The following is a 15,504-nucleotide window of genomic DNA, read 5'->3' on the forward strand; positions in this document are numbered from 1 at the left end:
GAATCCCCAGATACTTGCAAGGTAAGCTTTCCACTCCGCAACCCAACAAACCAGCCAACCTTTCCATTGTATTTTCTGAACAACCTATTCCAATCAATTTGGTCTTGCCGAGGTTAACCTTTAGTCATGTTACCAGTTCTACACATTTGAGAAAAATCCACAGACTTGTAACCTCCCTTTTACATGGATCGCAAACTATGATATTATCATCTGCATACTGAAGATGGGAAACTATCAATCCATTATTTTCAACCTTCACAACAGATATAATACCTTTTGAAACTACTCCTCTAACATAACATTGAAGCTCTCAGCCACCAGAGTATACAAGACAGGTGATAAAGGATCACCTTGCCTTAAACCTCTAAAAGCTTTAAAGAATCCAGCAGCTTTCCCATTAATTAAGAGCAAAAAATGAGTGGAAATTAAAAACCTTTGAATCAATAGTCTCCATCTTGATCTAAAACCCATCTTTCCCATTATGCAATGTAAACCTTCCAATCAACTTTATCATATGGCTTCGCAAAATCTAATTTGCAGATTAACCCAAGTCTATTCTCCTTAATTATGGAATGGATGCATTCTTGGGCTACCAAAATACTATCCATAATCTGCCCATCTTTCAAGAATGTTGATTGAGGTCCTTTGATCACTAAATGAATAACCTGGCATAACCTGTTAGCAAGGACTTTGGCAATGATTTTGTAAAGACTCCCCAACAAACTAATGGGCGGATATCCTTCACCTCCTCTATGACACTTTTCTTGGGGATTAAAGCAATGAAAGTGGAATTCATAGTTATATTGATCTTGCCTCTCCAATAAAGCTCCTTCAATAGTTCAAGTTGGTCATCCTTCAACAAGTCCCAGAATGATTGGAACAATGCTAAAGGATACCCATTTGGCCCAGGAGCCTTGTCTCTACCAAGCCCAAAGACTGCATCCTTGATTTCCTGCATTTCAAAAAAACCTTCCTTCCAACCATATAGCTTCATTCATTGGCATTTTTGAGAAAGGAATATGTTGCAAAGATAGGTCCCCAATATTTTTAACAGTGATAGAATCCTTGAAACGGTTGATCAATGCACTTACTAGCTCAGACATATTATCACATTCCACCCCTTGGATCTTTAAGTTTTGGATCGAATTGCCTCTTCTTCTAGCATTTGCTATGGCATGGAAGAATTTTGTATTTTTGTCACCTTTGTTCAGCCAATTAATCCTTGATCTTTGTCTCCAATGAATCTCTTATAGCCTTAGCAAACTCATATAGAATGCTAGCCTATTGCTTCTTTCACCAATTTGTTTTTGAGACAAGTAACCTCCCATAAACTAAATATTGTCCAAATCCTCAATATGCCCCCGAGGCTTCAGCAATCTTTGTCTGCAAATCACCCCAATTATTTTTTTTCCAACTAATAATTTTTCTTTTAAGCAATTAGAGTTTTTTAGATAGCTGAAAACCTTTCCACCCTTACTATCTGAGTATTTTTCCAAAACTCTTCAATTAGCAAAACTAGCGACCTTTCCGACAACCAAGTGAGCTCAAACCTAAAAGGTGAAGGGCCAAAAGTGAATCCATCCTTGTTAACCATAAGGGAACATGGTCAGAAGCAATTTTCGGCAGAGCTTTAACACTGCTTTTTGGAAATCGGTTCACAAACTCAGAGGTCACCAAACATCATCCAACCTTGTTAAAACTGGTTCAGAATCATTATGATTGGACCAAGTAAAGTTAGCTCCAATTGAAGGCATATCTATCATGTTGTTGGATAAAACCATCAAATAACCGCATACAAGAAGATATGCAGGGGGGTGAAGAGGACTGGCTAGGCCATCTAATAATATTAAAATCACCACAAACACACCATGGCACATTAACATTAACATAAATGTCCAACAGTTTCATTAAAAAATAAGGCCCTTTCATCAGGTCAGTTAGGTCCATAAACCACAATAATGCACCACACAAAATCATCCATACGGCCTTTGAACAAAACAGAAACATGTTTAGGGAATAAAATATATTGAAAAGCACGCAAAATGGTGGGATCCAAGAGAACCCAGATACCCCTGAAGAGCCAGCAGCATCATAACTCAAAAATTCCCTCAGACTTCTCTAGCCGTATGGAGATTCGGGGCCTCCATTTTAGTTTTTTGAAGAATTAAGAGTTCAGGTCTTTCTTTTTGGCAAAAAAAAAGCACATCTCTCTTACAAGAGCCGCCACTGAGACCCCGAACATTCCAACACAGCATTTTCATTCAGAAACATAACCATTTCTGCGTTTGGTGATACCTGAAGGATCAGCAAACACAGAAGCAACATGCTCAGACTGAACACGGGTTCGACCCCTTACCTCATCCTTGTCATAGTTGATGTGGCAAACCAGATTATCCAATTCCCTATGTTCAGTGCCTTAGTGAACAAGAGGTGGAAAACCAGATTATCCAATTCTCAGCCACCTCTTGTTCAGGCTCCTCCTTCAGTGCCTCAGTGATAGAATCTAGTGAATCACCATAATGAACATTCATTGCTTCTATAACCATACCAACTTTCATAGGGTTTAGTATCAAAGCAAGCTCATCTCTTTATCTAAAGGAGCCTTATCCACCATATCCTCTTCAACACAACCTTCACTAAACACCTCATTGTTATCATCTGGCAATCTCATAGTAATTGGTGCTACAGTGATAGGTTCTTCAGGGACTTCCATCATTGTTGGACCATTTTCCTTCCCAAATTCTGCATTCCAGATGCTAATAGCAAGTTGTTCATTAAGATCTTCTTCATCCTCTTCCAAATCATAAACCAAGACCGGAGGTGTACTCATATTATCGCTTTTCGGTGACTTCTTTGGCTGAGCTCGATGAGAAAAGTTATGACCTGGTTTACTTGAAGGTGAGAGGGGAGAGTTGTTGTGAGGAAGATAGTTAATATCTTATGAATAAGACATTTGGCTATGAACAGGTACTTTAGGAAGTTCAAAGGTGGCGACTTGTTCAAAATGGAAAAGCCTTTAGGAGAAATGTCATTGCACATGCCTTCAATTGGTTGTGGAAGATTCCCAAAAGGCTCAAATGCATTATTGTAGGAGCAATTTTCAAGGTGGGATGTTTGATAGTTGAAATCAAAGATTTATTTCCATCATACTTTACAATCCATTTTTGGACTATTCGTTTTCCCCCCTAATTACCTTTGATTCGACGGCTATGATTCGAAGAGGCTCTTGATCTTTGTCGTTGATTGCGTTTCCCTTTTCCCGACACACCATTGTTGCACTTCGAACTTGATGAGCCTATCTGATGTGGGCCATCATTGATCCTAAGCACCCGCACTAGCTCTTTCCTAAAAGTGTGAGCTTCATTTACCTCGAGGACTTTTCCATCAATAATGTTAACTTCTTTGAATGAATTTTTAAGTCAAACTCGCCTAACTTTAGGATTCCCTGACTTGGAAAGTCCAATCCTTTAAGCTCAACCAGAAAAATAAGGGAATGATAAGAAGTCTTATTCCAATCAATTTTAATTAATCGACCGCACAAATTTACAATTTCTTTAAAGACTTCTGTGGAACAGGCTATAATAGGGATACCCGATACAGAAAACCAAGCAGATCGAGGCTTAATCAGGGAGGGCTCTAGAGCAGGGACCCACTTCTCTGCCACCAAATCACATCCTTGGAATCTCCAAAACTTCTGATTTGTACTTTACTAGCCTCCTCTCGTGTTCCAAGAAAACATATAAACCTTCCACATGGGATAGATCTGCACAAGCTTGGGATTTTTGTCCATGTTTTCTTGAAAAGCATCTATATTATGAAACTGTTCTTTGAATGTACCAATCACCGAGGCTTGATTCCTTTTCTCTCTTTCTAGAATCACATCATCCCTAACTAAGACTAATGGATTCCTATGAAAGGGAGAACTAACAGATGTTCTAAGGATTTGAGCATAGGAGGGACCTCACGAACTCATGGCTCCTTAAGATGCTCTAATACACATCACATATCTCTACAAAGGCATTTCAGCATACACTTGGCTCTCCTTTCCTCCCCAACCCTCCAACACATTACCTCTTACCCTCTCGTCATATGCACCATCTTCCCAACCCTCTCTCTCTCTTACTCCTTCACTCCATCACCCCATCTTTCTCCCTCTATCCCACTTTCTTCTCACATTCTTCTTCCTTAAGCAAGCTTTCTCTCACTTGTTGAAACCCCAAGCCTACCCATTCTCTCTAACACTCAACTTTCTTACTCTTAGCACAGCCACACACCAGCTAGGTTTGGAGATTTCTTTTCCTCTCTCTCTCTCTACAACTCACGCCCAACACCTACCTATTAATGCCTCACCAAGAAACCATTGATGTTGCCTTCAAAAGACCCAATAACACGTCATCTCACACCATTCTGTTTTGCTTCTGTTTCTCTCTCTCCTACCAGGTCCGAGACATGGCAACCATCAAAATGAGTCTTATGCAGAATCCCTCCACATTTGGCAAACCCCTTCAAAATCTTCCCCAAATTGTGCCCAAAATCTTCCCCACTCCTTACTCTCTCTCTATGATGCAGACTTGAGGAACTCTTGTATGAGTTTTACCTCCTTAGCAATTGTTCCCTAAGCTCATTAGGGGTTCGGCCCTTCAACCCAGCTAATATTGGCCAATCACCTCCAAAATTGTGTGGAAGCATTTTAAGCGAGCAGCACTGCAAGCAATACATGTCTCCGCCGAGCAATCTATTAACATACCTAGCCTGACCTTCTCTTTCGAATCTGATTTCAACAGTAACTTGCTCCTTCCATTTCTCCCTATCATGTACTGCAGCCTAGAGGTCCAGGAGAAAAAGGGCATCTATAAGCCCTTGCATATAAGGCTTCTTAACCCAATTGATTAACTCTTACGACTTCAAGAGGGACCCACTTCAATATCCCTTCATTATTTCCTCATCCCCAACCATACTAACCCTGACCTTCAACTCTGTTGCGCTTGCCTCATATGTTGTTTCTTTTTCTGGAATCCAAATATTCATTTATCTCCTTCCAATTACCCGAAGGAAATTTGTTCAAGTGGCCAACAACACCCTTAATATTGGAAAGGTGTTTTTAAAATCTATTAATACACCCATTTTTATTGTGCCCAATACTTGAACCAAACTTTATTTTGATCATTTTTATCCGGGCAATATGCATATTCCCACCCGGGATCACTACTCCTATAGGAAGCCAAAGAAGACATGGCAAGAAATCTGAAAAACAGAGAAATTTCACAAAAAATGACCAACATTTGTTGCTAATCTCAGATCCTCGATGTTTTGGATCAATATCAAGCTTTAAATCGACCAAAATCTCCTCATAAAAAACAATAACCTTTCTTGATATTCCAAAATGAATCAAATCCAAAAGAAATAGGATTTGAAATGGTTTCTCAAGTGTCTCAATTTTTTTTTTTTGTGAGGAAAAAGTCTCAGTTTTTTCAATCTTAAAACATTCAAATTCAATTTTTTTATGCTTTTCTCAGAAGAAAACTGTTAAGGAGGCAATTGAGAAGGAGACAGGAGAAAAAGAGGAAAGAGGGGGGAGGGGGTGGCAGGTCATTGTTAACAACACCCCATCTACACCCCCCCAACTCACAATTAAAAAAAACAAAAACGAAAGAAAAAAAGGATATTTTCCACCCTTGAGTCATGGGTTTGCAACAAGCACCTTAGATGAGGCACAAGGTGCCCACCTTGGGTTGAGCCACCTAGCCCTACACAAGGCCCTAGGCCTCACCCCTCCTCAAGGTTGCCACCGAGGTGCCCGAGGCGGGCACTTTTTAAAGCAATAACTAGGTGTTTATTTAATCTATGTATCTATGTTCAGCCAATAAATCTTTTAATAATCCATCCATGTTTCAGGTGGCAGAATCACATTAGATTGCACTTGACTTTATTAATCCACTCGTGTTTTGGGTGATGTTTTACTAAATAGATGCTGGGTCATGATCATCATTTTAGCCTTTTCCCAATTAATTAGGGTTGGCCACATGAATCATGGTTCTCCATTCTGCTCTATTAAAGGCCATATCCTCAGTGAGGATATAAGTCCTCATATCTTTTCAGACTACTTCCAAACATGTCCTTTTGGGCCTACCCCCCTTTCCCTTTTCAGTCCTTCCACTTGAACTAACTCACACCTCCTAACAGGTGTTTTACTTGGTCGGCGCCACACATGGCAAGCCCACCTATGTCTACTCTCTCTCATTTTATTGCCTATTCACACCTAAATTCTCTCGAATAGATTCATTTCAAATTCTATCCCTTTAAATACATGCCGAAAAAGTAATTAAGTTTTTTGATCCACCCATTTTTTGGGTAGCAGAATCAAATTAATTGATCAAACACCTATGTTTTGGGTGGTCAAATAAATTTATTAGGTGGTATTATAAAAGAGTTGGCAAAAAGCTACTTGAGTATCATAATTATCAAACCTGAGAAAGGTGACATCAACATGCTAGCCATCCAACCAAAACTTGCATTGATGATGTCACCTTTTACACACTAATGAAAATTTGATAGCTCGAACCATAAAAAATATAATTAAAATTAAAATACAAACAAAAAAAAGAACAAGCCTACATCTGCGTACTGCATGAGCAAGCTACCCAAAAGGTTTCCAATCAACGTAAAGTTGTAAACAGATCTAGGAGCAAAGGCCAAACAAGCTATAGAAAGATTTCCTCATCCATCTGCTCACCATAAAGTACGATAGAAGTCTAAACCCCACCCACGCATACAACTCATGGTAAAAACAATATGTACAATAAAATCCTATATTCAAGAAGATCACGAGCCTTCTCCATTGCATCAGGTTTCCTGGTTTCCTACTCTTAGCACGAGAGTTTATGGTCTTGTAGACCACTTAAATTCCATCTACATTTGGAAACCATACACAAAAATCTGGGCCTTCAAGCTCAACCTTTTAAGCCTAACGAATCAAGGCCCAGACCACTATTTTACAAAGGTATCCCATAATACTAGTGGGCGTAAAAGTCTCTAAAACTTATAGCAGCTTTATGTTCCAAAATAAATGCGTAAGGAGAATACATTTAGTTCCCTAAGTATTTTTCGTGCCCAATAAATTTGAACAACACCTCATCTAAGTCACCACAAATCGCCACCTTACAGAGAGAGGACAATAGCAAATGTGAAGTGAGTCATTCCTACTAGTCAAAATTAACAATAATTTCATCTCCTCATTTGATCTCATAAATCAAGATCGAAACAGGATTCGCAGAGAAAAATTGTTACTAAAGCTCCAGTATTAATTATGCTCGTTGTAGAAGTGCTACCGATTTCTAGTAAAACTAATCATTTTAAAGTCAGCTCCAGTACACCATGATCCCCTTTGCAACTGAAAGTGAGCACAACAAACTTTTCTACATAAACAGTATAATGGTTGTAGATCATAAACAAGATACATATGCACGACAACATACTAGAAACATGATAACAATTTTATTGAGGGCCAACTTATATACATGAAAATGCAAACATCACCACCGTAAATGTCAATATCATAAAGACATACGAGAACTTTTGCAGATAGATCTCTCTCTTATGAGATACATAGCACCCACCAAACACTTGAAACATATAGGCCTTCAATTCAGTGCTGAAAGCCAAAAAAGTAAATTCAATGAAGACAAATATCATTCCATCTCAGAAAAAAGAAGAAAATTTTCATTTTGCCTGAATTGTGATCTGTTTCAAGCTTCAACTTATATGGGCCTAGCTCAGTTCAAAGTTAGACCATTATCGATTACAGACTTTTTGGACCAAGATTGGCATACGTGAACACATTTTTTTTTTTTGGGATACAATTTCCAGCATATCATTATATTAATGAAATTACCAGCCAACAAATAATTCCTTCCAACATTTCACTAGAATATATTCTCAAACAAGGTAACAACAAGAGCATGCGAGAGAGAGATGATACTGCTCAAACATATAATTAAACCATATTCTCATTCTAATGAATATGTTTGTTCTCACATCAAATACTCAGAGAGAGAGAGATTCTAGTAATCAAGAGTTCTATTCATCCATGGATTCCACTCTAGAGAAGAAGGGAAAGAGGACGAGAAAGAGAGAGAGGGATAGAAAGAGTTCACAAAACAAGAAATGCACAGACTCACAGAGATTCGACAGGGGCGAACACTCTTATCGTGCTTAGATAGGGATATGTCCAGTTATTTAAGAAGTACTCTTGATCTCCATTACACTCTTGATTGGAGGGGCATAGAGAGTATAAACCACCGCTTGCCTCTTTGCCACTTCAAGCTGAGAATTCGCATCCAAAAAGGCAGAAGAAACAGAGGGAGCATCAGTTAACTTGGAATTTTGCCTGAACCCATCAATGGTTCTCCTCTTCATGTACTCTCTGATATTGTAATCCGGGAATTTTCTCGCCGTTTTCAATAAGCTTCGGAATAACCCTAAAATCTCTGTTCTCGACGGAGATGACATCTTATCAGAGACCAGATTATTCCTGTTTTGTAAAATTAGGGCAACTTTAGGGATCTCTCCGCTCCTCCAAATTCGCGGTTAGACAACTCAAATAGCGTATATTGAAAGCTCTCTTTGCTAATGTAAATACAAGGTCTAAGAGCTCTCTTTCCTCCACTAAATTTAGAGATTGAGAGCTCGGATAAGGGAAAATGAGAGCTCTCTTTGATGCCCTACCTTAGGGTTTGAGAGCTCGATTTCTCCTCCAAATTTAGGGATTCTGAGCTCTTTTAGCTCCTCTAACTTTAGGGTAAAGCTTCGTATCTTCCTGTGTCTGGTCTTTACAGAGAGAGGGAAAAAAATGATATGAAGACCCTCTAAAATTGGGGGCGAATCTTACTCTCTCTCTCCAGTATTAGGGTTAGAAATGGCTCCCTGCGTTTCAGTGGGATAGCATCAAAATGCTACCCTCAATCTTTTACCTTGGTCCCGCAAAAATTTAGCGGGGTTTCGGTGTGGTGCGCCGTGTACACCATACACCGTAGCTTTTGTCGGTTTACCATAATCACTATGCCGTTATCTTATAGGCCAGCCCGGCCCGGACCAGTCTTATAGGGTCAAGGCTAGGCCAGGACGGCTAAAATAAAAGAATAAAATAAAATAAAAAAGCAAAAAATGAAGAGGATCGGCCCAAACAAGGCCCTCAAGCCACAAATTGTGGCCTAAGCCTACTTTGTTTGGGTTGGGCTGACCACGCCTAGACGGTCTTGTCAGCCCATTGCGTGCCCTACATGCATCATTGTCCCATGGTGTAGGACTTTACCCTATACCACTTCTAGTGTGGTAATTTCCCATTGGAAATAAATTGCAAATTCGTGTACGTTGTTTAATTAAATAGTTGCATTTCGTTTAACTTTCTTGTAATTTTTAGAGAAAATTATAAATTCCTTAATTTGTGCTTTATAGGCACGTTTTCGAAATATTTTTGGTACGACATTATTAATCCGAACACTATTTATTTTAGTGACCAAAATGCATCTCATTTTATTTTAAAATGCGATGCCCAACATATGGGCTTTTGACAAAAACTGCCTGTTCGATACAAAATGTGTCGGACGAGCTTTTGATATTCAATTTTTGTCGGTCTGGCATAAAATGTACCATACCAACTTATATTGAAACTATGTCGTGTGCCAAACTAGGTTTTATATTAAAGTTGTGTCGTGGCAAATGGGCTTAAATAGAGAAAGTGGGAAAGATGGATTAAAATTAGGACAGTTTGGCTAAAAAAATAGTCAACTTCTTTACTTAAAAGAGTGGATGTAAAAATAAATAATATTTTGATTAATAATGTGGTATCAAAAATATTTTGGAGATGGACAGGGAGGGAGGGTAAAAAATCCAATTTGGGGTATCTATGATTTTCCCTATATTTTATATATCTCTTTCTTGAAAGTAACTTAAATTAAGTTTTTGGGAGTTAAAAGCGCCGTATCTGAGCTTGTGATTGGTCAACACAACACATTGTTATGGTTCAATGTGTCCACTCAAACTTGTCCAACTTGGAATCGCCACCAAGCAAACCAAGTTACCCCGTGTCAATTGATAGGACTCGGGTTATATTATACAAGGGAGAAGTTTATATGGAGCCAAGGCTCTAAACAATCAAATTAGGGTCTGCCTCAAAATTTTCATTAGAAGATATTGTTTTGATGCTCAAATATCCTCAAATTGATCATATCTACGTGAAAATACATGGACATGAGAAAAAAAATGGATTTCAAATTTTGAAAATTGCGTATTTTGTAATGTATTTTTGGACTGTCAATTTTCAAGATTTTCATAGACCGGTCGATGTACACTATTTTTTAAGCTTTAAACTTTACAAATAAAGATGAAAATATATTTTAAGGCTATCACAAAGATTTCCAATGTTGATACTATTTGAAGGTAGGCTCTAATTTGATTGTTTAGAGCTTAGGCTCTATACAAACCACACCCATTATAAAATAGAAAAAATTATAAATATATATATATATATATATATATATATATATATATATATAAAAAGAGTAACGGATACTATGAGACCCTCCCACACCCATGTGAGTAGGATTCCAAATGATTACCATTCAATTTTGACATAGATCTTTAGAAAAGTTATCGAGAAATCCATTCACCCAAGTCCCACACCCATGTGATAACTTTTATAGAGATCTGTGTCAAAATTTAACGGTGATCCTTTGAGGTCTTACTCATATAGGTGTGGAAGGGTCTCAAAGTGTCATTGTTCATATAAAAATGGGGATGTATAAAAATTTTATATGTAATTTGGATGTTATTGGTAAATACCTTTTTTTTTTTTTTTACCATATGCCTTTTTTTATCTTTTAAAATGTCCCCGATTATAAATCATTTTAATAAAAAATCATATTTTAGGCTACTTTAGACTCTTTAAGTTGTTTTGGGTTATTTGAAATTTGCAAAATTTTGTTTTTAACATTTTTATTTTCTTATTTTCAACTTGCCCAAGTAACTCTTGGGCAAGTACTACATGGCTGAGTACTTGTTCCAAGGTGAGTCTTGAAACACAGGTTCAATATTTGTGTTTGTTAGTGAGTTGGGGCGAGTTTAAATTGTTTAAATTCAAATTTTGCATCTAAAAATGAGTAGGAATAGTTGGATATATCAAAATGCCCTCGTGGTCTTTCACCATGGTCATGGCAACTATAGCTAACCGACCCTACATGTTACAAACTGTTAAATCTTTTAAAAATTGTAACATAATTGTAACATATGTTGTCTTTTCCAACCACTCCTACATGCTCAATTGTAGCTACAGCGGAGGAAAGTGAATTCTAAATATTTAAAAGGCCCATTTTTTTTTATTGAAATCTTGTTCAAGTGCAAAACTTTGTTTTAGTGAGTATTCACCATTGTTAACCAACAAAGTGAAAATTCTCAGGTTATGTTTAGACTTTTTCTAGCATTACTTGTTAATTTCCTCTCCTAAGACAACCACATGTGAATTTTGGCAAATTAGTTTTGAAAAAGTATATAATGAGACCATTTAATTTTTTACATAGATATTGTAATTAATCTTGACCATTGGATGTGAAATTGAGTTGCTACATTTATTCTTTTGACTGGACTCAAAAAACAAATTTTCTTGAACTCTATGATACATCTAAACTGTCAGATTTTGCATCGAATAGTATATAGGTAATTGTGATATCCTTACACCAATGATAAATTGTCTTATAGTTGACAATCCCTTTAATATGTCAAATACAATGGAAATACTAACGACTTTATGGCCGCCCATTCAAACACAACCAAAAGGATTTCGAATCCAAGCTCTGTATAGGTCAAGTTTTGTATTTTGCAGCACACAAATCCAATCACTGATTAAATGACCCACTAGAATTTGGGCTTGAGCTTTAGTTGTTAGGAGTGGACATCAACCGACACTACATCACAAGTTTGATTCCCACCACTAAAAAGAAAAAGACAACTTTGGCTGCAAGTGGCGCTCACCTGTATCTACTTGGTTTGGACTCCCTCTAAACACCTCTGAGTTTAGTACTTACCTGTACTTAGAAACTCTATACTTATTTTGGTTAAAACTCGACTGTAACTTATGGACACTCTATACTTATTTTTTGACTAAGTATAGAGTGTCCATCAATTTTAAATGTTGTAAGAAAGCATTTGGACGGTTAGTTTCGATTGAGTTTAGATGGACCACATATTTGCATCATTCTTTAAGATGGATGCTTTATGCTTCTGGACCGCGCATGTCAAAATGCAGTCCAGCCCGCATGAAAAAAATTTTCGAAACTTATTGTTAGAATTTGGAAAGTTAGTTTGCTAAGAGTCATCTTGAAATTTATACAAGCCAAGGTCTCGTTGTGATTAAATTGGTGAAGGCAAACATCGTCCTGGTTATAGTAGTATTGTTATTATGTTGCAGCGAATGAATGCTTCGAAGGTAATTCATCTCAATCAAGACCATGTGCTGAAGATTAACCTTGTAAGACAGTATTGAGGCTTTAAATGACCCTAAAACCAGCATAATATCCTGAGAGTAAATGCTCTTTTTCCTCCCACAAAAGTATATTGTACATTCTCATCTCCAATCTCTGTGCACTTGAAACACCAATTCAAAAAGTTTCTATCAATTAATTTTCTTTGTTCACCTAATACTTATGTTTCAGTGCAAGTTTCTCTCTCGAAGCTAGTTATTCATTTTTAATCCTACTTTATTATGCAATTACTGTTTCGGAAAACTGATTGGGATGAGGAAGCTCAAATGGCTCGAACACGGCTTCAGCTTGATAGATTCAAGGGAAATTATAAAAAACATGCTATAATTTTTTGAGTATTAAAAATAAACCTCTCCAAAACCTCATCCATACATATTTTCTTCACTTCTTGCTGTTTTTTTTTTTGGACAAAATTAGCATTCATTCGTAATCTTAGAATTGTGAAGACATCACGGTAGACTCACTGTTGTGGTGAACATGGGCGATTTAATGTTTTGAGGCATCACGACACTTAAAAAGCCGTGATGGTCATTAAGAGGCATCACGACCTTAAAAAACTGAGATGGTCATTAAGGGTTCTTATTCCCCGTGACAGTTAAATTAGAGCCATGATTGTCCAATAAACCATCACGGTTCTTTAAGTGTGGAGATGCTTCAAAATTACATTTGACTTACAATCCGTAATTATGCCTTCACGGTTTTTAATAAACCGTGACGCCTTCACGGTTCTAAGACTACCGTCTACTCATCCAAAAAAGAGGTATGAATGAGGTTTGGAAAAGTTTTAAGTTTATTTCTAATAATAAAAAAATTAAAGTATATTTTTTATAATTTTCCTATATTCAAATGTCAAAAGAAAATAAAGAGAAAAAACCAGTCCCAGGACTAGATTTGTAGCCCAACCTTCATTTTTTAGGGCTGACAGCAGGGTAGGTTGCTCAGCCCATTGCGAGCCCTATGATTCAAGCTAAAGTTGCTAATATGGCAGGCCCAAGGCAAGCCCCCCGAGCCTCCTCCAAATTTTTGACAAGCCAAAAACTAATTTTTTTTGAAAAAATCTAGTTAGAGACCTGCCAAGAGCATTTTGATATATCTATAGAGCCCATGATATCAATTTAAAAGATAGAACTTCATCTTCCCTTTCTTTTCTTTTTTTTTCTTTTTTTTCTTTTTTTTTTTTTTCTCTTTTTTTTTTTCTTTTTTTTTTTCCTGAACTTTAGAAAATGTCCACAACAATAAGCCCATTTTTCTTAGATTTAGGAATTTATGATTTTTAGATACGGGGTTTAATTGAGAGACGGGAAAAAAGAGATGGGGGGTAAAGAGCACAATCTATTTTTAATACATTATTGTTCTAATTTTTGAGAGTCAAGAAAAAGATCGAGAGGTCGTGATCGAGAGAGAGAGGATCAAAGTAATTATTTGTTTTCTTATATTTTGTGTTTATGCTTAATATCAACTATTATAGGTATGTTTATGGGAAATACCCATGAGGGATGTGCAATATGTAACACTTTTGACATTGGTCACCATTCCTACTCATGATCTACTCATGATCTAGTGTTTTTTATGGATATTTTGCAATTAAATCAAACTATATAGGAAAAGTGTTGAATAGTTAATCTCTTACATGTATTATTGATAAATTTCCCTATATTATATCAGGGAAAAGGAAAATCCTGTATATGTCTTATATATTTTTGTAGTATTTGAAAAATATTATTATTTTCAATATCTTATATCATTCCTCATTTCTCTCTTGATATTCCTTCTTTTCTCAAAATACTACTTCCGGTTCATAGCTTCCAACTCCGAATATTGCAAAACATATAGGATAGTTACAAAAAAATTTGAATGAAAATTAAGGAAAAGTCCATCCACAATATTACTATTTTAACAAAAAGACCTCTTATTTATGTTTTCCATCAAAGTCCAAATTTTATGTACATTTTTAATTGAAAAATTGTTTCATGCTGGCTGGACTGCATTTTTACAGTATGCAATCCAGAGGTATAAAGCATCCACCTTAAAGATAAATGCAAATAGGTGCCCATCAATCTAAAAACAATTGTAACCAATGGTCCAAATGTTTTTTAATATACTTATTATTTATAGTTTTTTAATTTTATTTTCATATTCATGATCTCCATATTAAAGTTTATATATTCTCAAAAAATTAAGATCAAATTATATTTATAAAATATATTTATTGACAGGCCCGCATTTCTACAATATGCGGTTGGCCGCATAGAAACTGTATCCTTTTAAATTTGATTTCAAACTACGTCTTTTTTTTTGGATATGAAATGCATATTTTTACATGAGACCTAAGTTTGAGATATCAAGGTCAAATCTCATATTAAAAAAGAGACCGGGCTTTATTGGCTTGCGTCAAATATTTTGCTGCAATGCTATATCCTAGACTCGATTCCTACCAATGGTAGAGGTCCTCTTCCCACTGACTCGCCCAAAAAAAAGGTCAAATCTCATATTTTGAGTGATAAGTCTGTTTGGAACTTAAACTTAGGCACCCATTTTTTTTTAAAAAAAAAATAGGAGTTATCAGCTCAAAAACCATTGTAATTCTCTTTTATGAAATGAGCTTGTATATAATAAGACCATTTTACCTTTGGTACAATGAAGTCACAATTACTTATAACTATATGATGTAAAATCTGATAATATGGATGTGTCATAAAGTTTGAGAAATTTTATTTTGAACTTTGAGCCTGGTCAATGAAATAGATGTAACTACCCAATTTCACATCCAATGGTCAAAATTAATTGTGACCACCACAAAGGTAAATAATCTCATTATATACTATCCCATTGTGAAACGATGAGTCAGAAATTTCAAGTTTTTTGATAAATGACTTGAATTTTGCTTTGGGTGGCAATGAAACCAGACTAGTACTGAATCGTCAAGTTGGGTATGGACGAGGTTCAATAACTCATCGGCTAGTTTGGACGA

General features: G+C 36.4%; 1 protein-coding gene across 1 annotated transcript; it reads right to left on the minus strand.

Moving 5' to 3' along the window:
- Window positions 1–7,990: 7,990 nt before the first annotated feature.
- On the minus strand, window positions 7,991–8,888 carry LOC18427941 (LYR family of Fe/S cluster biogenesis protein). Its single transcript, XM_011622777.3, has one exon. It carries the CDS (start codon window positions 8,506–8,508, stop codon window positions 8,236–8,238), a length of 273 nt encoding a protein of 90 aa, XP_011621079.1. The 5' UTR covers window positions 8,509–8,888; the 3' UTR covers window positions 7,991–8,235.
- Window positions 8,889–15,504: the final 6,616 nt, after the last annotated feature.

This window comes from Amborella trichopoda, chromosome 10, assembly GCF_054954075.1.
Source record: "Amborella trichopoda isolate Santa Cruz 75 chromosome 10, AtrichopodaSantaCruz75HAP2 v2.0, whole genome shotgun sequence".
Classification (NCBI taxonomy): Eukaryota; Viridiplantae; Streptophyta; class Magnoliopsida; order Amborellales; family Amborellaceae; genus Amborella; species Amborella trichopoda.

Coding starts and splice junctions, on each gene's coding strand:
- LOC18427941 (XM_011622777.3), bottom strand. CDS start 8,508: ATGTCATCTCCGTCGAGAACAGAGATTTTAGGGTTATTCCGAAGCTTA.